This window comes from Berghia stephanieae, chromosome 1 (genome assembly GCF_034508935.2).
Source record: "Berghia stephanieae isolate SIO BIC M18660-M18661 chromosome 1, UCSD_Bste_1.3, whole genome shotgun sequence".
In the NCBI taxonomy this organism is placed as follows: Eukaryota; Metazoa; Mollusca; class Gastropoda; order Nudibranchia; family Aeolidiidae; genus Berghia; species Berghia stephanieae.
In genome coordinates, this window is record NC_088360.1 from 55,375,374 (window position 1) to 55,400,353 (window position 24,980).

The window sequence follows — 24,980 nt, forward strand, 5'->3', positions numbered from 1 at the left end:
ACAAGAGCAAGTTGGAATACGTATAGGGAAAAACAGTAAGTGATCTCCCTTGTCCATGATGGGAAAAAAAAAAGTGTGGGGGGGGGGGGGGGGGTTCAATTACCACTTGGGGACAAGTACGCCATTTAAAAGGCCTACGTAGAAAGCATAGTCTGAAACAATTTGGCCGACATATCATACACTCAAATGGTTGCAAATGCAAATCATTATAAAAACCTAACATATGTAGAGAACAATATTTGCACCGTTTCATTCAAGCTCCCAGGCCCAGGCTAAACCAAATAGTCCCATTGAAAAACAGGACACATAAAGGTGACAGTAAATGACATGGAATCCAAATGGTATAGTATAGAGGGATAAAAAGATAGTTTAGTCAAAAAGACGATTCTAAATATGCCTGCAATCTTGGGTCACATGCGCCTAAGAATAAAGCCTAAATATGTCCCAGTCTACTCAATGTATGACCACCAAGTATCACACTCCACAAACATTGAGACGGAGTTTCCGGCCAAGATGGAGATAAGTATTAGATGGTTATTCATACTCATATTTAATTAAGACTCAGATGATTTACAAAAACACACACACAAAAGTAAAAGTATCACTTCTCACAGACACGTCAAGTGGTGGGCAAAGCCATTTAACTATCTCCCTCCCGCTAAATGATTCAAGGCAGGGGGAGCCCAATTAAAATGGTCTCAATCCTGTTCCAGAACAAGAACATGGAAAGAATAAATGATAAAATGGCGATGGGGAAGACAGCAAGGTAAAGGGTCAACCAACAACCAACCCAAGACAGACAACTTTCCCTTACCCTAAGGGGAATTCCATTCCACCCACAGAACTCCCGGACGAGGACAACATCTCACAGCAATACCTATTGGAATTAATTATCCCCCAATTAGTATTCGAAGACATTACTGTTGTATTTCTGGAATACAATTTCAAGTTGCTGTTCGTGAATTCGAGAACAGAATACAAATATGCAACAAGTGACATAAAATGAAAGCAACAATGAGGGAAACGATAAAACAAGTAGGTTGTATGTAGTTTGATTTCATTCCAATAATATGTATTAAACGGCCTTATTTCAAAAGGCAAGACAAAACGTAGTGTTAAGTGCATGGTAATAATAATAATAATGATAATAATAATAATAATAATAATAATAATAATAATAATAATAATAATAATAATAATAATAATAATAATAATAATAATAATCAATAATGATATATAATAATAATAATAATAATAATAATAATTAATAATAATAATAATAATAATAATAATAATAATAATAATAATAATAATAATAATAATAATAATAAATAATAATAATAATAATAATAATAATAATAATAATAATAATAATAATAATAATAATAATAATAATAATAATAATAATAATAATAATAATAATTAATAATAATAATAATAATATAATAATAATGTCGGTTTGGGTCTTTTCTAAAAAAAAAAATTACCTATATTGAGGGGTTTTAATCATTATGTATCATCATTATTGGTTTAAACAAAGAACATTTTTGGTGAAAAATATTAATTATCTGTGTTGATACCCGTTTTGCGACCGAATTTGGGGGTCTGGCATAAAAAAATATAACGATCTTGTAGCAAACGTTCTATAAAAACTAATGAAGGAATGACCTCCATATTATTCCCTCTTATCAAGATTGTATCATTATGTGTCGCCATAGAGAGATTATACAGCTTTAGCTTATGGAAATTTTATTAGAACATTACAAAGTTGAGAATCAAAATTCTATGAAAAAATTGATGTTAAAAATACATAATTCGGATTATAATTCAAAATACAAGTACATTATCAAAAATATCTCTCTATGGCGACATAATACATTATCTATGTGATAACTGTGTGAATTTTCAGACAATCTCATTGAATAGATTCAGAGAAACGTTTGACACAGTAACGCATACCCTTAGAAAAATGACATATTGAGAAAATAGCAAATTAGCTTTCCGTTTTTTTCCTTTTCTTACTACCTGTACCATTGTTGACTGCTTTTTTTCTTTTGCCTTTAGATAATTTATTATATGAATTTGGACTTCAATAATATTATTTCTAAGATAATACAATATCGTTTTCCCCCAAAATCTCAAAATCAATTTTTTGAAGGATTTTCCTAATAATTAGACCCAAACCTCCCCGTAATTGGAATGATTGGTTTGTGACATTTAATAAATAAATATACAATAAATTTCTATTGGATAATCGGAACGCATGCTGTTAACTCCATCAACTTCAGACCCTCAGCAAAATTTATAAAAAGGTGTTCGGTTTGTTTTACATTGAGTGCGTCAAATATATAAATATGTAGTTCTATTGAGATGAACACAGTGGAACCACCATTCTTCTAATGAACATACAAACTGTAGGTCCCAGGGGTCTCAACTCAAAACTTTAAGACCACTGAAAATTTTCGCAATCGACATCGGAATACCTAAAAACAAAAAATGCACATGAACTTATCAAATTCATTATTAATCAGCATTATTATATCACCTCGTCAATATAAAATCACAATAGCTATAGTTAGGTATCACTAACATTATCATCATCATGAGTAAAGAAATTAACAAGAGGCATACTGTTTTTTAAAGACTCAAATTCCCTTTACCCCACAATATTATCAGACCAGCCATTATATATTCAGCTACAAAAGAAACTAGACAGATTTTATTTGCTATTATCTCACATAAGAGGGAACATATTGGTACATAGGATATATATTAAAGAAGTAGACATTTTTTCTTTCTGTTGATATAGCACATGCCTTTATTAATAATTGAGCTTTTATATAATTATATATATATTTTTTAAAAGTCCCTTAGAGCATGGGTTTGCACGCTATAAAAATGATTTATTATTATCATTATTCAGTGACGCAAGTGAGAAGCAACAGCGGACCGCCAGACAGGTCGATATAAAAGGTACACATTGTAAATACGCACCAAAAACATTTCGGATATTTATTTCACTACTTAGTTGCCACACCAAATGTTCACTCTCGGTGTGCATTTTTTGAAATATCACAAACCCGTAATTCAGACCAAAGCGGACCCTTTTGCACAAAATTGCTCGACTGACGTGAGTACGGATTAGAATATGTGGGATGACATTTTGTTTACAGACAAATTGCTTTTTGAAGTTGATTCCAGAGACAAACGTCGTGCTATTGATATTGAGGTGAACGTTTCAAAGACAAAACCATAGGTGAAATGACAAGTCGAGAATATGGATCTATAATTGTGTGGGAAGTGATGATTGGTGGCAGAAAAACTGAGGTAATACGAATCAACCAATAGCTCAGCTCAGCGATATTCTTGAACTAATTATTGTCCCGTCTATTCAGAATCAGAATAATCAAGTGGTGATATTTCAGTATAACGCATCCGCTCATAGAACTCGACAAATATCTGCTTTCCTAAACGACTGACATGAATCGCATTGAACATATGCGGAACTTGAAAAGAAAGCTTTAACATTTTTTTTAAAAACCCAAGAAATTGAACAATATTCGACGAACTTTTCGACAGACTAAATACAAATTAGGCAGGTGTATCAGCATAAGCAATCAATCACCTAACATCATCAATGAGACAAAGAGTTCATATATTGATCAATTCTAATGGTGGCCATACAAAATACCTTAGTGTGTCATAGTGCTAATTTCAATTTTGTGCTCGATTTTTAAAAATATACTTTTTAATGAATGGATTTGAATATCTCAACACTTCACACAAATTCAATAAATTACATCAAAAGAAAACTGATTTTGTCTAGTTTCTAAAATATGTATATGCCATAAGCACAGACTAGAGTAACTAATCTGGGGGGGGGGGGGAGGCCTGAGGCCTCGAGGCACACCCGAAACTAGTAATAGTTATAAATGTTAAAATAAATTAATTGTAGAAACAATATTCTCTGTGTCAATAATTGATATATCGATATTGAGAATTGAGATCTATTTCAGGGGCCCGATTTCGAACAACAATCAAGACTTCTCCAGAGTAAATAAAACACTGTAAATGATATTATTAAGCCGTTAAATTGCCGTCAATTGTATGCCTGTCCATTTCTGATGATGCCCATAATAGGCTCATTATCAATGTCTGAACTGTGTTTTCGGTCCACTAGGAGACTGAATACACAGTTCCAAAATAATAAGTTCGGATCTAGACTTCCGGCTGCGTTCACATATATCGGAGATAAGAAACGGTCTTCCGTGTTCTTGTGTTTGTAAACAATCACAATCACACTCCTCTCCTGTTCATCATCGTTAAAAATCGATTGTTGAAAGTGAAAGTAAGTGAAAGTTAGCCGGTTAGTCTTTATGTGTATCATAAACTGTCTTTATCCGTGCCAGTCCATTAATTGAGAAGGATTTAAGTCGCAGTGAAAGTTATTTACCAGCCGAGTTCTCATAAATAAATACTCATTCACTCATTCTCTTCTTCTCTTCTCCGAACTTCCTTCTTCTTCTTCTTCTTCTTCTTCTTCTTCTTCTTCTTCTTCTTCTTCTTCTTCTTCTTCTTCTTCTTCTTCTTCTTCTTCTTCTTCTTCTTCTTCTTCTTCTTCTTCTTCTTCTTCTTCTTCTTCTTCTTCTTCTTCTTCTTCTTCTTCTTCTTCTTCTTCTTCTTCTTCTTCTTCTTCTTCTTCTTCTTCTTCTTCTTCTTCTTCTTCTTCTTCTTCTTCTTCTTCTTCTTCTTCTTCTTCTTCTTCTTCTTCTTCTTCTTCTTCTTCTTCTTCTTCTTCTTCTTCTTCTTCTTCTTCTTCTTCTTCTTTTCTTCTTCTTCTTCTTCTTCTTCTTCTTCTTCTTCTTCTTCTTCTTCTTCTTCTTCTTCTTCTTCTTCTTCTTCTTTCTTCTTCTTCTTCTTCTTCTTCTTCTTCTTCTTCTTCTTCTTCTTCTTCTTCTTCTTCTTCTTCTTCTTCTTCTTCTTCTTCTTCTTCTTCTTCTTCTTCTTCTTCTTCTTCTTCTTCTTCTTCTTCTTGACTTCTAGTTTTAGATACTTCCTTCTTCTTCTTCTTCTTCTTCTTCTTCTTCTTCTTCTTCTTCTTCTTCTTCTTCTTCTTCTTCTTCTTCTTCTTCTTCTTCTTCTTCTTCTTCTTCTTCTTTTTCTTTCATAAGGCCAAAGCTTCAGACTGAAGATTGTATGCTCGTCTTTACAGTAACAGGGGTTTCAGAGGGAAGCAGGGAGCGATTTTCTGAAGTCATCAGTCGAATGGGCAAGAGGGTAATAGATGGTTTGTTCTTGAGAAGGAAATTAAAAAATGAAATGCTGAGTTTCTTGTTTGGTTGTTTTTCTGGGCTGTTTCAAATGGCTAGTTGGAATTTCGAGTTTTCCGTTTTGTGCTTTGTGGAATCCGAGGAGTTTGTTACTGGATCGTCTTTCATGTAGCGGTTTCCATTGGAGATCGTTTATGAGCTGAGTTACGCTCATATCCCACTCATAGTTTCCACTGACAATCCTGGCCGCCTGACGTTGAACTTTTTCTAGCTCATTGATTTCTTGTGATGTGTGTGGGCCCCATACTGAGCTACTGTATTCCAGTATGGGTCTTACACATATGCTTGATAGATTTCTTTTTCATAGACTGGTGGCAGTGGGAGATTTGTCTGTTGAGGAAGACCATGGTTCTATTTGCCTTAGCCTTAGCCTTAGTAGATGTGTTGGCAATATGGTTGTACCACTTCATACTACTGTTCTTCACGTTGAGGTATCTTGCATTCTCCACGTATTGTAGGGCTTCGTTATGGATTGCATTGTGGGAGTCGATTATTCTTTTCCCTTTGTTCGTCACCCTGAGGACATGACACTTTTTGGAGTGGAATTCCATTTTCCATCTTGCCTCTCAGCACAATTTACCAAGATCTTGCTGTAGTATGACAATATCGTCCCCGTTTTTTATTGCTCTGTACAAGAGGCTGTCATTTGTGAACAATTTCAATGTGGACCCCGGATGTAGTCCTTCTGGCATGTCATTGATGTAAATGAGAAAGAGGAGTGGCCCGAAAACAGTTCCTTGGGCTACTCCTGACTCAACTTTTGTTGTGTTTGACTCTTGAAGAAATTGAATCTTTTGTCTCTTGGTGTGGTAGAAATTGTTTAGACTTAAATATAGGTAAAACAAAAGAATTAGTTATAGACTTTAGAAACTCAAAATCCATCCATCATCCACTAAAAAACAAAGATAAAGGAGTAGAGCAAGTTTCAGAATAAAAATATTTAGAAGTATTCGTAGATTATAATCTAAAATAGACACAAAATACAAAATTTAACAAATTGGAATTTAAAATTAATCAAATGTATGTACTTTCTCTCTAAACTTGTTAGTTTTAGAATCGATTCAAGCCTATGCACGTTGTTTTATAGATCAGTCATTGAAAATGTGTTGTCTTTTGTATATCAGTCTGGGGGGAAACATTAGGATTGCTTAAACCGAACTATTAAAAGAGCATCAAAATATAATAATAGAAAAGACGATTTTGACATTTGATTTGAAACGTGCTGTCTCTGAACGTTAAAAAAAATTGTCACAAACATTCCCTCAATAAATACATCACAGCATCTATTAGAAGTGACAGAGTTCTCTCCATCAAAATCAAAAGTGAAAGACATAAACGTCTCGTTCTCCTGACAAGCATCAGATTATTCAATAGACAAGAATTATGAACCTCTATTGTACTATTTATTTCAATTTTGTCGTTCTTAGCTGTAGGTATGGTTTACAAAAACATTCTTATAGATAATTTTAGCGTAATGATTATGTACTCACTAACTGATCTATTTCTACAACATTTATATTTTCTGAACATCTGCAGTGAAATATTTGAGAATAAGATACTAATATACTCTAAAATCAAAATCAAATTTATTTTTATTCTATAAAGCCTACATGTGATCTATATCTATATAATATTGTATGTAATAGATAGGTATTTATAGGTTATTTAATGTTGTTTTCTGTGTATTGTTAATTTCAATACTTTAATCCATCTCTTTTCTTTGCCACGTCTGTTGTACAATTTCCGAAAAGGATGAAATAAGTTTTATTATTATTATTATTATTATTATTATTATTTATTATTATTATTATTATTATTATTATTATTATTATTATTATTATTATTATTATTATTATTATATTACTATTATTATTATTATTATTATTATTAATTAATTAATGTTTTTTTTTTTTTTTACCTTCGACAATTACTTTTTGGACTCTGCTTCTCCCAAGTGTTGCTCCACCATCGTCTATAAAGATCATCCATCCTCGCTCTTTTATCTCCCGTAATCATAAGAATCTGGCTATACATCATGCTACTGAAATAGTAATATGCCACCTTATGAATCAATATGTAACCTTTTTCATTGTTATGATTGTTATTATCAGTCACTGACTAGACTCTCTAACACTCTACTACTAGTCCACTTCAATGTGAATATACGCCTTCACTTTAAAATTCAAAGATTCATATTTTTGCTAAATGAAGTGACTACTCAGATTCAGGCGCAAGTCTTTTTTTTTTCTTCCGTCATGGCTATTTGGACTTGCAGCATCAATTGTCATGGACTCATGGATCCTGACAGTTGGCAAATTCTCAACTACTAGAACTTAGAACTGTGGTGCCGTGTAATTTGTGACCAATGAAGTGATGTTATTGCCACTTGGTGATATTTTCTTTTCTCTTCTCTCTCTCTCACTTTTTTCCCTCTATCTGTCTATCTATCTATCTATCTATCTATCTATCTATCTGTCTATCTATCTATCTATCTATCTATCTATCTATCTATCTATCTATCTATCTATCTATCCATCTATCTATCTATCTATCTACCTATCTATCTATCTATCTATTTATCTATCAATCTATCTATCTATCTATCTATCTATCTATCTATCTATCTATCTATCTATCTATCTATCTATCTATCTATCTATCTATCTATCTATCTATCTATCCAATTCTCTTTCCTTGCAGTATTCCTTGGTCCTTTGAGCTCATTTAAGAGTGAGTTAAACTTAATCAATTACAGCTATCATATAAGCATTTGTGCAATTGGAAGCTAAAGAAATTATGCAATGTCCAACAATAGCAAGAATTTTTCTCTTAACATTCCAAGCTCTGCTTATATGTGAAGTGTATTATTTAACTGAACTCATTCTAAAGGTTGTCAAGTAGGATCTTCATTGAATTCAAGGTGCCACATTAATACTAGTAATGGAAAAATATCAGGAGAAAAACTAAGATTTTTATTTTCCTTGATATATCTGAGGTCTCATTGGATCCGAACTCATTGAACCTAGATTAATTATATATTGGACAAAGAAGTCATAGTTTTGTTGTGATAGTATACACATACATATACGTATCTTTTTGTTTCCTTGTGTGTCCTGTCAAAATCTGTTTCCGTTCATCTACACATCCAATGGGACCAAAAAAAAAAAAATGCAAGATTCAAGTAGACATTGGCTGTCATATTTTCAGAATGTATGTTGTCATATTATTGTATTTTTCTCCCTTTCTATTACTTTCTGTATAATTTGTTCCCTTTTGATGCTATTCTACATTGGTTCACTTTCAGCCCATTATTTCAGGCAATATGATATTCAGTGGTTGTGCTTCTTGCTTAATTCCATCGTAAATAATGACAATCCCGCAATAACAAGACTATTTCTAAACCCAGGGATGCCACCAGGCATATTAAAAAAAGCCTGAAAATTTGCGCGGACGAGATACAAATCAACGTCAAGGGCTTTGTAAAATATCAAATTTGGAATATTGTTTCAGTACTTATTATTGCAATTGAGAGCAAATAACACACAAAAGAAAGGAGAGTTAACAGTTTTCAAATTGATAAAATAAGGTGCTGAAAACAAAATATAGACAAATCAATATCAATAGCTATCAGGGGTGAGAATGACTGGTCACATAAAAGGAGAAAATTTTTCACTGTGAAGTTCATGACCCACCCATGCAACCATAACCTATAAATTTAAACTTCACTCAAATTCACTGAGATGTAATCCAAAATTTGTCTCGCAGCAATTTCTGACACGACTCGGAGAATTTCAAAAGTTGAAAGTATAATTACATTTGGTGGTTGTAGTAGGGATGATGATGTGGTGGTGGTTGTAGTAGTAGTGGTGTTAGGGATGATGTGGTAGTGATTATAGTAGTACTGGTCGTATGGATGATTGTGTGGTGGTGGTTGTAGTAGCTGTGGTAGGAATGATGATGTAGTGGTAGTTGTAGTAGTAGTGGTGGTAGGGATGATGTGGTGTTCTTTGTAGTAGTAGTGGTGCTAGGGATGATGGTGTGGTGGTGGTTGTAGTAGTGGTAGAGAGAGAGAGAGGAGAGAGAGAGAGGAGAGAGAGTGAGGAGAGAGAGTGAGGAGAGAGAGAGAGAGAGAGAGGAGAGAGAGAGAGAGAGAGAGAGAGAGAGAGAGAGAGAGAGAGAGAGAGAGAGAGAGAGAGAGAGAGAGAGAGAGAGAGAGAGACTTCTCTACCAGAATAATTTATGAATTGATCTTAGGAATTCTATATCAAAAAAAAAAAAAAAGAAGAAAAGAGAAATGGAAAGAAAGGCAAAGGGAAAGAGGAAGAGAGAGAGATTTGTCCCTCCCCTTCCCCTTCAACCATCAACGAACACCACTGTCGTCTGTGTCAATTGTGACATCTGGTGCCATATAGTCTGGCCCAACGTCATAAAAACGGGACCGTCACTAAATTTCACGAGACTAATGCACAGGTGTCAAAATATGACATAAGACATAATGGTGATTTTGTGGTTTTGTGGGAAATGTTTGACACAGCAAATTCAGCGGAAAATTTCTGAGAAATTATCAAAATCACTGTTTATTTATAAATTTTTTTTTTTAAAAGGAGGAATTGTGATGGGGATTGGCGTAGATAAACTACCATTGAGGTGCCCAAATATTCGACCGCGGTGACAGCCCAAATTATTCACCCGGCGAAAAAGTTCGGGCTCAAATCTCGATCGCGATTTTTTTCTTCTTCTTTAAAAAAATTTTTTTTTTTTTTTTTTGAACAGTGACGACGGACAAAAACCGGATTTCCGGCTAAAACCGGAAAAGTGGCATCCCTGTAAACCCCATTTTCCCCTTACTATTTCAGTATTTGAAATAAAGCTGTTATAATGATACTAAAGTAATTCAGAGACTTGAAGTAATTGCCTGAATGATTGAATTATAATTTCCAACTAAAACATGTTCAGTTATCCACATTCACACAGCATGCTCAATATAGTCACCATTATATTGTGACAATTTTGCTCTCCTTCTTTCTAGTGACATTTACCCCATTATTGCAGTCATATCATCATTTATTACATTATCTATTTTCAAGTGTAAGAAGAAACCATAATTTAAAATATCATTATCATTACAAAATAAGTCTTAACCCCGCCCCCCCCCCCCCCCCCCAAAAAAAAAAACAAAAAAACAAAAAAAAAAAAATAAACAACAATGTAAAAAAAAAGCAAAACAATGCAGACACAAGGTTTTCCAATGCAATCTGAATTTTGGGGCTCACAAAATGATGGAAACAATATGGCATCTCAAAATCAAATTTGTCACACTATGATAATTTGATTATTTCCATTGGAAACAGAGAATTACAAGAGCTCAGGAATATTCTAATTCTTAGAAGGGGGTTCTATTTATATTATACTACAGTATCACCACACCATCATTATATCAGCCCATTTTTCCCAACTTTCTTTTTCTTTTTTGATATCACTAGACAGGAACGTCCAATACAAATGGCTTGGTGGAAAATAACAGTATTCCTTGGTTTTGTCACTGTTGCCGTGTTAAGACGCATGCTTCGAGCCAAACGCCAATGTCCAAGCTCAGCACAAATGGATGGAAAGACAGTCATTATCACTGGCGCAAATAGTGGTATTGGGAAGGCAGCTGCTCATGAGCTTGCGAAAAGGAATGCAAGAGTGATTCTAGCATGCAGAACTATAGAATCTGCCAGGGAAACTAAGAGACAACTACAAGCCTCAACTGGTAATAATTGTTTAGTTGCTAAAGAACTCAATTTGGCATCACTGAAATCTGTGAAGCAGTTCTGCTCTCAAATTCTTGCTGAAGAAGACAGTATACATGTCCTTATCAATAATGCTGGGGTTTTTCAATGTCCATATTCAAAGACAGAGGATGGTCTTGAAATGCAAATGGGTGTGAACCATTTTGGACATTTCCTTCTTACAAATCTATTGCTTGAACGTCTCAAACAAAGCACTCCCAGTCGGATAGTAATAGTGGGTTCTAGTCTTCATAGAAGAGGGTCCATCAACTTTGATGATATCCACAGTGAAAGAAGCTACAAAAAAGCTCAAGCTTATGCAGATAGCAAACTAGCAAATCTTTTATTTGCCAGACAACTTGCAGACAAATTAGAGGGATCAGGAATTCATGTCGTAGCTCTTCATCCTGGAATGGTTGCTACAAATCTCAGTCGTCACGTTTTGTCACGATGGAAGGCTGCTCTCTTGTACCCACTTGTTGTTTTCCTTGGTTTACGGGATGCCCAGGAAGGTTGTCAAGCCATTATATACTGTAGTGTTGCTAAAGAAATAACAGGACTTTCAGGGAAATACATAAGTAAGAACTTTGTGGAGAGTCCTTGGTCACCAGCAGCCTTGAATGATCATGCAGCTAGAAAATTGTGGAAATTGAGTGAACAGCTGACTTTACCATGAAAACTGGTTTGAAAGAAATCAGATGAATTATTACATAAATAAACTGACTTTTCTCTTTGTTATTGTTAGAAACTTTCGATACCCAAAGCGTTAATTTCCACCTTATCATTAATCTCATAAGCATTCCCTCCATTTTACAATTTAAATGAAAGGAGGCTTAAGAGTGCTCAGTTTGAAGTAGACATAATCAAAAGATTGCCATGTATTAAATTTACCTTAGTTGGTCATTAACTATTGTCTTGGCGCCCTTCTTTATTTTTAGGTTTTTCAATTTTAATTGTAATGTTTTTTCCCCCTTTATTATTATTAGATATTATTATTATTATTATTATTATTATTATTATTATTATTATTATTATTATTATTATTATTATTATTATTATTATTATTTTTATTATTATTATTATTATTATTATTATTATTATTATTATTATTATTATTATTATTATTATTATTATTATTATTATTATTATTATTATTATTATTATTATTATTTTGTTGTTGTCAATTTTGATTTTGATACTTTATAATTCATTATCGTAAAACTGGAGTACAAACGTTCATTTTGAAAAAAAGCATGAAATGAAATGATAATGATTTGTTTATCACCTTACAAGTAAAGGTGAACTAGTTGATGTACTGTAGTTTTAATGATTCAAGGAATGTAATTATGTAAATTATAATGGGGGTGGGGATGGGAGGTTGCTCCTGTAAGATGGAACATTACCTTTTTATGAGATGAGCAACCAAGTGGATATGTTGTTCCAATATTTTCCAATTACAACTTTGTTTCTTCTGAAATTTTGCAAATTGATTTGTTGATCTTATAATGTGCTGGTGTTTTATATTCTTAGATATAGACACTTATCTTTGGTATTTACATGAGTCTCAATGTTTTCGTTATTTGAGAAAAAAAGAGTGATCGTTCATTTTTTTAAAAAAATGTTATTTGAATGTTTTTCAACTAAAATGATTATTTTTACAAGCTGATAAAAAAAAAAAAAGATGTGGTGCATGTACTTTACCTATAATTAATGACTGAATGTTGAATAATGTAAAACTGCATTAAAAGAGGGTTGGGGTAGGATGCAAATGTAAGAAAATTGTAGGAAGGAAGGGGAAGGGGGGGGGGGGGGCTCCCCCCAAAAAAGGGGTACGGTTATATTTGAACTGGAAACAAAAGATGCGGGATAGGTAGCTAAACAAGAACATGTAGTAATATGTTTTTAGAGAGAAAATTGATTTTGTTGATGCCTGTCTGTATTTTGTTGAAAAGATTTCAGTTAGCAAGCTTTGCTTGCATCCAATCTTGTCTGTGTTACGAACCGAATTCATTAAGGTTCCCATGTTTAAAAACACAATGACAGAAAGGGAAAGGCAGAATGTGAAACCTCAGCTAGCATTTATATGTAACACCCCCTATGTCCAGCTACAGTGCAACCTCTGGATAACGACAACCCCTAGATAGCAACATTCACCTCTGGTCCCAAATTTTTTGCTATAGGTAATAAAAAAACGCCCAAAATAGCGACATACATTTCAGTAAAACTCCTCTTTAGCGACATTGTTATAACAATGATCGGCAGTTGATGTCGATACTTGATACCCGACCATCATCATCTCATACTTTTAAACAATGAAGAACACTTTTTCCCCCCTCCCAATGAGATAGCTTTGTTACCAATCAGTCATAACACAATAAATACCACACTGCGTGGAATCAGCGTTAGTTCATATGGAACCCCAGGGCCTTATCTATCCTTGTCTGCAGCAAAGAAAATAATTTCCACATTTATATTTTCTTGTCTAAAGTATTGTAATTCTTTTTTTGGTAAGCCTTCACTAGAACTACTCTACGAACCAGATAATCACTCATAAACCTTTATAGGTTGCCTGTTGAGGCACGTATTCATTATAAAATAGCATGCATTTGCCACCAAATTATCTCCAAAGAAAATAACCAAGTGCCATCTTACCTTCAAGATCGTCTCAACTTTTATTCAACTGGGCGCAATTTATGATCGTCTAAGTCAGTGTCTTTTAAAAAAAGTGAGGCTAAAAGCATGGTGAAAGATCTTTTAAATTTGGAACAGCCAGACCGAGGACATTAGATTTTTAGCCTCAAAATATTCTTTTAAAAATCTCTCATGTCTCCAATTAGTGATCCTACTTTTTTCATGGGTCTCCATCCATCCTCCTTCCTTGATAGTAATGTCACATCTGTTTTGTCAGCATTTACGTGCAAATGGTGTTTTTGTGAAACTTCTTGGATGTCTTTTTCATTGATTTGTTGTAGGCACATATATATATATATATATATATATATATATATATATATATATATATATATATATATATATATATATATATATATATATATAAATGATTTAACATGTGGCATAAATTCAGCCTGCAAACTGTTTGCAGACGATACGAAGATCTGTAGTACAACTGAACATCATAACAGTCTACAAAATTATATATTTTCACTTTTCAAATGGTCTACAACATGACATTTGGATTTTAATGTTTCGAAATGTAAAGTATTACATATAGGAAAAAATAATCCATGCCATAATTATTTTACCGATACTTCTATGTCAAATCTACTTTCCGTTGTGCCTTATTAAAAGGATGTGGGAGTTACTTTTGATTCACATTTGAATTTTGATGTACATATTGATAATTGTGTAAGCCGTGCAAACAGAATGATGGGAATAATATATAGAACCTCTATAAGTCTTGATAAAACCATATTTTTATATTTGTATAATCGCTCAATCGACCAATTCTAGAATACGGAAATTGCATCTGGAGCCCATTATATAAAAAACAATCTATTAGTATTGAAAGTGTACAGAGGAGAGCTACCAAAAAGATTGATGCAATGCAATATTTATCTTATAAGGAAAGGTTAGAATTTCTTGACTTACCAAGTTTGAAATATAGAAGAATTCGTGGGGATTTAATTCAGGTTTATAGATTGGTACATGGTCTGGATAGGATAGACTTTTCTGATTTTTTTTCATATTCTAACACTACTTTTACTAGAGGGGACAAGTTTAAGATTTTTGTCTCTAAATGCAAAACAAACATAAGACAAAACTGGTTCTGTATTCGTATTGTCCAGAAATGGAACAATTTGAAATTTGAAACAAAGAATGCAAAATCTATGGATTATTTCAAGGTGTTAGTCGACAGGGAATTATATGATGGGAGATTTATAAATGACGAATAATACTTTTTTGCACTGCTGTTGACATGGCTTTCAATCTTGTATGTATATTTTATGCATTGTTCTATTATTACGGTTATCTTCTATATGCATGTGTGTGAGTGTGTGTGTGTGTGTGTGTGTGTGTGTGTGTGTGTGTGTGCTTTGGATGTCACGGTTAAAGATTTATGTTTGTACACCACATATACATGAGTACATTTAAGTTGAAATACTATCTTTACCACGTGTATCATTATTGTAATCTTTAATCAATAGATGTATGGCATTACTATTAATATTAAGGGCATTCAAGGGATTTTATCCTAATTTGCCCTATACCATGTTATGTTAAGGTCAAAGTTGTCAGCATATGCAATTTCCTCAGAATTTCGTTTTAAAAATGTGATTGGGCTGAATGTACAGATTTATGGTCATGATAAATAATACTAATACAGGGCTCAATGTACCGATGTTGCTAAGAAATAATTTTCGTAGGCACCGATTATTTTGGTCGTTATCCAGGTTTCCCTTATCAGGAATTGGAGTAATCTAACTTCGTCTTATAGAACTATTTCGATATTACTGTTACTATTATTATTATTATTATTATTATTATTATTATTATTATTATTATTATTATTATTATTATTATTATTATTATTATCATTATTATTATTATTATTATTATTATTATTATTATTATTATTATCATCATCATCATTATTGTTATTATTATTATTATATATTATTATTATTATTATTATTATTATTATTATTATTATTATTATTATTATTATCATTGCTGTATGTTTTTGCCATTAATATAATATCTTGAATTTTTATCTGTTCAAAAGACACATATTGTGATAATTTTTCTAATTAATTTCTTTTGTTGTTTAATGTTGACTATGCATGATAAACGAGCAAAAGCTATTAATATTATTTTTAATAAATTACGGCACTCCAGCTGCCTGTCCTCAATTTATATAATAGTGCTCTGTAATTGTTATTATAAACATTGTATTTAGAAGTGGGCAGAAGAATTCGTATCTGGGTGGGTTTCTCGACCTCCTATAGTGGGCAGGGAGGTACTTACTGTGTCTTCTATCCCCTTATATATCTGTTTTCCAATTGCTTTCCCTGGGTGGGGTTCCTGACCTCCCATAGTGGGCAGGGAGGTACTTACTGTGTCTTCTATCCTCCTATATCTGTTTTCCAACAAGCTTTCTGTCATTGTCTTGGAATGAGAATACTTGGGTTTTGTCCTGGGCCTGACCGGATACCCTTGCTGAGAGGGAAACAGTCAAATGTATAGTTAGTTTTGAGAGATGATATATTTTTTTTCGTTGTAAATCATCCCTCTGTTATGTCATGTATAATGTTTTGTTTACATATTATATATGTTTTGTAAACATTTGAGTGTATTCCTTTTAGTGGGGACCTGTGCTTGTGACCGGATGGGACTTTTAGGTGACCTCAAAGTACTTTGACAGTGGGCTCTTGGAATCTATACCTGTTCCCTATTTGATCCAATTCCCCATTTTCTTACTTTTTCTTGGGTGCTTTAATTGTTATTCTAGAACTTATTACTATCCTATTTTCTTCCTTTTTACTGGCGCTGATATGACCTTAATGTGTTGCAAGTGCCGTACAACCATTAAAAACAAAAACAAACAAACAGTTACTTTCTGTCTTTGTCTTGGAATGAGATTGCTAAGTTTTGTCCTGACCCCGGCCGGAGTCCTTGCTGGGAGGGATACAGTTGAATATACAGTTATAGTTTTGGGAGATATATTTCATCTCTCTGTTTGAACTGTTATTTTTAACATATGATTTGTAAACATTTGAGTGTATTCCTCTGAGTAGGATCTTCGGTTGGTGTCTGGGTGAAATATTTAGGTAATCTCAAACTAAGTACACTGATAGTGTGCTCCAGGAATCTACATTTATTGTTCACTATTTGTAGCATTCCCCTTTGTCTTACTTTTTCCTCAAGTAATTTTAATTGTACATCTAGAATGTTTTTACTTTCCAACTTTCATCCTTTTTACTGGCACTGATATGACCTAAATGCGTTGCAAGTGCTGTAAAACCCTTAAAAACAAAACAAACAAACAAGAATTCGTACGATCCTATTTTATCCTATTTTTACAATTTTATCACCATTTTTTATAATATACAAAAAAAATTTTTTTAAATAAATAAATTATTAAAAAAAAAAGAAAAAGAATAAAAAAATATTAAAAAAAAAAAAAAAAAAAAAAAAAAAAAAATATATATATATATATATATATATATATATATATATATATATATATATATATATATATATATATATATATATATATATATATATATATTATATCTTCTTGCTCTGAGCCATCAGTTTTTTTCTTTTTTGTTTTTCATTAAAAAGTCAAAGAGCAATTAAAGCTTTTTTCTGTCTTGCCAAATCGATGCTTGAAACTGTTTACTTCTTCTTCTTCTTCCATTAAGGCCAAAGCTTCAGGTTGAAGATTGTATGGCCGTCTTTTCAGTAAGAGGGGTTTTAGAGGGAAGCAGGGAGCGATTTTTTGATGTCATCAGTTGAAAGGGCTTGTTTAGAAGTGGTTGGAAGGGAGTTCCAAAGTCGGATGGTGGAGGGGATAAAAGAGTAAAGATGATGGTTCGTTCTTGAGTGGGGGATTTCAAAATTAAATGCTGAGTTTCTTGTTTTGTTGTTGTTCCGTTTCAAATGGCTAGTTGAAATTTCGAGTTTTCCGCTTTGTGCTTTGTGGAATACGAGGAGTTTGTTTATGGAGCATCTTTCATGTAGCGGTTTCCATTGGCCCGACATATATCTTAATCAAATAGATACTTATATTTACATACCTACCAACCAACTGGCTAACCCCAATAGGACAATTTAAGCGCACAGAGTTACTGATGCGGCTAAGTGTTTTTAATGAAAAAAGATGGCTCTATACCACATATCTCTCACCTAGCCAAAGTGACTCCCGCCAAGACACAAGTACTGCAGATTTTATATGGACAGATAAATGCCTTGTGGCGAAAATCTTGGCAGAAAAGGTCAACATCACCATAACAGGAATAAATATGTCGGCAGTTTTCAATACAGACCTACATCCCTTCAAAAGATGATGGAAGGCATAGTTATGGAAGACGAACTCTTGTCTCGTCCGATTTCTGCTGAGCGAAACTGGGTAAAAACAAGAATCCAAGGGTCCTCAATCAAAAATTCATTCCTTAGCAACATCAGCACACCTCATCATTGTTTATATGGAAAATGCACTAAGAGATTAACAAAGCAACTATCTATACCACAAACAGCACTTGAAAGTAAACTTCCATCTGAGATCGCTTATGCAGACGACATCAACTTCTACAACTCTACAATTGCTCTTAATCTTAACAAATTACAGCAAATATGGTTAAGAAAGGACAAAATCAAAATAGCAACAAAGATCAAGATCTATAAGTCCTTTGTCAACTCTGTCCTCATTTACAACTGTGGAACATGGGCGATTACTCGGAACGAAGAAGAAAAACTTGACCCATTCCATAGAAAATAACTAACAATGACAATCATGCTTAACATCCGTTATCGTACAAAAATTACAAACAAATGACAAATCACAAATAATGCAATGAAACACCACTCTAAACCCAAATATTAGAAACATGATGGAGACTATCTGGACACGTACTTAGAAGAGACAACAATATTCCAGCAAACAAAGCCATGAAAGCATACTTCAGATAATCAGGTCAAAACAAATATTTTGGGCAGACCAACAACAATTATTCACACAATATTAAACAGTGACTTGCAGTGCCTCGATAAACCATCAAGAGCTATGGTCGGAAGAAGATCTTGCAGACATTCAGTCCCTCACAAAGGACAGAGACCAATGGAGGGATTTCGTCCATAGAATTAGAGAAGCTGCCGAGGCGTCGGTTGACTAAGAGGTGGACAGCAATAAGTCAAATATGTCAAATATTAACAAGATTCATTTACCTACAAAGAAGAAAACCGAGTGTAGAAGTTTGATGACATCCAGTTTGTAATCCAAAAAGAATTGTCAGCAGAAAATAAATAAATTACATACTTATTTTTCAATTTTTTTTAAAAGATCAGATTTTTTTTTAGCCTGGCCAAATCGGTATTAGCCCGATAAAGTTGGGACGGTTGGCAGGTCGGTATTTATCTTGCTCAGTTTCTTCCTCATCACAATTATACTGTATACTGAAAATGGTAACGTGATGAAGTATATGTAATAAACATCTAATATTTTAATGAAACTGACTATGGTGAAAAACAGCTAAGTTTGGACTTCTATTATGTTTTCAAAGATTTATAAAAAAACAGGGACTTGAGCCTCAATTGTGGGTCCGGAAAAGTGGGTCATTCTTGTTATGTCTTCTACTACATATTTCCCTAGATGCTTTCCTCGTCCCATGTTGCTCTCTGTCCAAATTTTCTGGAATGAGTTTACTTGCTTCGTTTTTGCTTATTATATCTAGCTGGGATCCTTCACAGAGAAGAAAGTCAAATGTTTCTTATTTCTTGTTTTTGTTTTGTTTTTTTTTGAGTGAAGATTATATATCATTCATGTCAACTGAACATCTATGTTAATTTAATTTCATCTAAACAATATAAGAAAACAAAGAAAAACCTCGAGCATTGCCTTTAGTGCAGATACAAATAGGATGAGATCCACTTGAGAAGAATATAATAATAATAAATGGCATTTGTATAGAGCATTACAGCGATTTCATCAGGCTCTAGGTGCTTTATATTCTTAAGATTTGGTAAAGACAGCCCAAGGTAGAGGCAGGGCAATTGCGTGCTGTGGTAACTGGCCTATGCTCCATGAGCCTAAGTAAAATACACTGCAGTCCGCTTAAGATAAACTCCCTAGGACCAGAAAGTTTATTTTATCCAAAACTCAAGGGGAACAGCTTCCATCCACGTCGTCAGTCGGCATATTGTCCGTAGAATGATTTCATTCCCTTTGGGATCGATGTTGATATTTTTGCATCCTTCAAAAATATCAACATCGATCCCAAAGAGAATAAACTCATTCTACGGACAATATGTCGACTGACAGGGAAGATTGAGAGACTACCTGTACATCCCAGTTATTTAAATCCAATTTGACAAGTTTATCTTATCCGGACTACTCAGGGATGGAGTTTATCTTAAACATAAATTACGAATGTTTAGAGCAGAAAATCGGGGACCAGCCTCAAGAGTATATTTTAAGCGAGTTTACCTTAATGCAGTTTATCTTTTAAAAGGACAGCAGTGTATAATGTTTTGATTTTGTGTGTGATCCTCTTGCTTGGATCTCTTTTTAATAATTCAAAGTTGCAGACGAGATACTTTATTAATCCTTATGTTTGTTTGTTTTTAAGTGTTTTACGGCGCTTGCAACACATTAAGGTCATATCAGCGCCAGTAAAAAGGAAGAAAATGGGATAGTAAAAAGTTCTAGAATTACAATTAAAGAAACCAAGAGAAAGTAAGACAAAGGGGGAACTAGGAACAAATAGGGATCAGATGTAGATTCCAAGAGCATACCACCAATGTACTTAGTTTGAGATCACCTATAAGTCTCATCCGGACACAAGCACAAAATCCAACAAGGAGGAATACACTCAAATGCCTACATTATACATTAAAAATAAATATAATAATACATGACAGAGAGATGATTTACAAGGAAAAAATATCATCTCCCAAAAAAATATCTATGCATTTGACTGTTTCCCTCCCAGCTAGGACTCCGGCCAGGGCCAAGACAAAACCAAGTAATCTCATTCCAAGACAAAGACAGAAAGCATGTTGGAAAACAGATATAAGGGGATAGAAGACACAGTATGTACCTCCCTGCCCACTATGGGTATTAATCCTTATAAATCACTCACAAGATTAGAATGACAAGCTGATCATTTTGACCCCAACCAACCACTTTTACATGAGCATGTATCATCAGCTGTAGTAGACATTTCAAATCTCTCACTCATTATTGTCACCATGTCAGAAAAGAGAAAGACGAATGTTCTCTTTTAGGAAAGGAAATCAATGTTAAATGAGGTTGACAAAGGAAGAAAAAAAAAGTGGAGAATTGTAGAGATTATAACATCTAATGGTCTACCGTGTCAACTTTCATTACTAATAAAGAGAAAATTATTGAGGCCTGTCCATTGAGGAAGTATATAGAAAGGGGCAGAAAGTGATGGATGATGATGGAATGGAGAACGTTCTGTTTATTGTGAGAGGGGGGGGGGGGGAGGTATGGTGTTGAAACTTTATTCATCATGTCATCCTCCCAACTGGTCAATCAAGCGCCTTTCATGTGTTAACCCCATGGTAATATTAATATGAGGCCTTTATTTCGTTATCGTTGATTTTTAAACTTGTTGAGCAAGTCGAGATTATCTGGTGTTGTCCTCAATGAATTAGTCAGAGACAGGGAGAAATTTGATTGAAAAGAATAATAACATTACCAGGTTAATGTATAAAATTTTATTTTAAAAAAACATTACAATCACAATTGCCCAATACTTATTAATATGTATAATTGATGAGATTATTCATCAAGGAAAATCAACAATCTCTAATTTTTTTTTTTAATGTCTGTATTAAATGAGAAGTTGCATCCTGTAAGACATATACAATGGAGATCGCTTAAGGTAAACTCCTTTAGACCAGAAAAAAAGTTACCTTAAGGGCAAATCACCATGATTTAGCAACCTTGCCAATGATGAGAAGTTGTAATTTGTACTAATCATGTTTCAGGCATCAAGAACAGTAAGCTGATCTTTTGCCTTCTAATCACCTCTTCAAACTCCACCCTTGAACGCATATCTTGTCAGGCAGGTATTTGTAGACTATGGCTGTTGCATCAGCCTCGCATGTGAGTGTGTTTGTTTGTTTGTTTGTTTGTTTTTAAGGGTTTTACGGCGCTTGCAACACATTTAGGTTATATCAGCGCCAGTAAAAAGGAAGAAAATGGGATAGTAAAAAGTTCTAGAATTACAAATAAAGCACCCAAGAAAAAGTAAGACATAAGGGAACTGGGAACAAATAGGGATCAGATGTAAATTCCAAGAGCACACTATCAATGTACTTAGTTTGAGATCACCTATAAGTCTCATCCGGACACAAGAACAAAATCCAACAAAGAGGAACACACTCAAATGCATACATTATAAATTCAAAATAACAAATATAATAATACATAACAGAGAGATGATTTACAAGGAAAAAAATATCATCTCCCAAAACAATAACTGTGCATTTGACTGTTTCCCTCCCAGCTAGGACTCCGGCCAGGGCCAGGACAAAACCAAGTAATCTCATTCCAAGACAAAGACAGAAAGCATGTTGGAAAACAGATATAAGGGGATAGAAGACACAGTATGTACCTCCCTGCCCACTATGGGAGGTCAGGATCCCCACCCAGATGTGAGTGTGTGCAAATGATTGAAATCAAGGTGGACACATAGAGGTTGGAAAAGAAGGCAACATTGGCAGAGAACGGTTTATTTTAACTGGACCAAGACTGATTCGTGTTAATTTAAACAAGACTTTGATTAGCTGGCTTAAATAAGAAAAAAAAAATGGGACTAGATGAAAAACTAATTTTAGATGAGATTCTATCCAAAGCATATTTAATTTTATTTGGACTCTACTGTATGAGAATTAGTCCAAAAACTTTATTAAATCTATTGCATTTATGAAAGTCTGTCAGTATACGGTTTAACTTAACAGGTTTGAAGTAAAAATTGTATAAAGGAAAAAGAATAATAGCTATGGTGTAATAGCTAATATCAGGAATTACTGATTTCAGGGGAACGTGCAATTTTACAGCTGTGAGGGTGATGTATGTAAAGTGTCTTGCCCAATGACATATCACTGGGGGCCAGAATATTACAAACATTGTCAATCATGCAGACACTTTGAGGAAGACAAATTTTTTGTAATATTTTTTTTTCGTATTTTCTTTCTTGCTTTGACTGGTACTTACTGTTTCAGACATACTTTTTCAGATCTCATTGAAAATATTATTTCTGGTATGTCTAGTTCATTGATTATACGTTTTATTTACTTCACAAGAGTTTTCATAATGATAGATCTCTCGTGAATGAGAAGGCATAGCACTACATTCTGGGCAACTTAGACTTGAACCTTGCCTCAGGAAGTTTTGCTTATTTGCCTTAAGAAAGATTAGTTACCCTTTAATATGCAATGGTGAATCAAATTGTTATTGACATTTGTTCATTATAACATTATTCAAATCTAAGAATATCTACATCATTCTCAGACTCCGATGTATTCAGCACAAAGGTTAAATTTTAAACAAATCTCCTTGAGACGATGAAACTACAACAGTCCGTACTGCTTTTAAGCATGCTACCCTGCATTAATCATGATTCTAAATAAAGCAAAGTAATTTGCTCTTACCAACTTGTTGCTATTATGTATATTACAAGCTTTTAAGCAGGTAACTTTGGCTTCAGACACACTTTATTACAAGACAGTATCTGGCGACCAAAATGCCATCATCCACAGAGCTGTTGCAAAGCCTGAAAACAATTCATGTACAGTGCAGAGCGGATATATTGACAATGCTTTCAACACCACGCTTATATCGACATGGCATCAAAGTCCCTGTTTTTTTTCAATATTACATTAGTAAATATAGATTGTCTATATTGACATAAATTTACCACAAGATGGTTATATCGAAATTGCAATCCATTGGTACTAGCAATAATTTGTCTGAAAAAAAAATAATACAATTTATATACCTACAGTCATGATATCCTGAGTGAAGTTAAACACAACAGCCAATGAAAATGCAGATGTATCCCGATGTTATGTAAAATAATAGTCAGAGAAAATGAGAGATTATTGTCCAATGACATCCCATGAATTCTAATTAATCAGAACCGTGATGTCAGCAGTCAAGTCTAGTCCCGGGATGTGTCAGCATTTCTCGGTTCTGATACCAGAAATGGAAATTCCAATATCAATATTACTTGACTTTCGACATAAAGTCACCCACTATATTTGTGACTAGTTATCTGTCTTTGCAAGCTGTCCTTCCAATCCTGTCTGAAACCAAGACTGAATATCAGTAAATAAGAGATTATTGTCTAATGACATCCTGTGCCATTAATCAGAACCATGATGTCAGCAGTCAAGTCTAGTTCCGGGATGTGTCAACATATTTTGGAACTGGAAATTCCCAATATCAATATTACTTGACTTTCAATATAAAGGCTAACGTGAAATGTTCCCCACCATGCGGGACTGTTTATCAGTCTTTGAAAGCTACCCGTCCAATCTCAGTCTGAAACCAGGACTGCTTGTCAGTAAATGAGAGACCTGTAGAACCCCCCCCCCCCCCCCCCCCCAAAAAAAAAAAAAAAATCCAAAAAAAAAATCTAAAAAGTAAACTCAACTCTTTCTCAATTACTCTTATATGCTCAACTTCCCGATCTTGATATTATCGGCAAGGTCAATGCCACAATTACTGGTGCTCAGTCTCGATACCACTCGACAATAGATAAGTTTTAGAAGACACCATTGTTCCTGACGTGGTGTCAGATGAGGATAGTGCATCATCGGAACCAGTTCCCGGACATGCCACTATAGTCGCTATCAAGACCCTCCACTCTTTTGCACAGCTTTCATATTTGATGAAAGGGTCCATAAAATTATTCTTGGCCTTCATAAACAGACCACAATAACAGACTTCTTAAAGTCAAATAAAGTGAACCATGATAAATTTCAAAGTCGGCCCTTTTAAAGGACACCAACTCATCAAGATGACTCCCCTTGTTATTATCTAGCATTTTCTCATTAGTCTCACTTTCATTTTTTGGAACGACTGAATATAAAGACATCACGCTTATATTAACATTTTACAACGGTTCCAACAATGTCGATAATAATAATAATAGTAATAATA

General features: G+C 33.8%; 1 protein-coding gene across 1 annotated transcript; it reads left to right on the plus strand.

Moving 5' to 3' along the window:
- Nucleotides 1-4,263: 4,263 nt before the first annotated feature.
- LOC144977932 (retinol dehydrogenase 14-like) lies at nucleotides 4,264-15,724 on the plus strand. The gene is made up of 2 exons (XM_078923346.1): nucleotides 4,264-4,348; nucleotides 10,814-15,724. Exon 2 carries the CDS (start codon nucleotides 10,833-10,835, stop codon nucleotides 11,778-11,780), a length of 948 nt encoding a protein of 315 aa, XP_078779472.1. The 5' UTR covers nucleotides 4,264-4,348; nucleotides 10,814-10,832; the 3' UTR covers nucleotides 11,781-15,724.
- Nucleotides 15,725-24,980: the final 9,256 nt, after the last annotated feature.

What these genes read in the sequence shown, in the direction of transcription:
- LOC144977932 (XM_078923346.1), top strand. Translation starts at nt 10,833, where the DNA reads ATGGCTTGGTGGAAAATAACAGTATTCCTTGGTTTTGTCACTGTTGCC.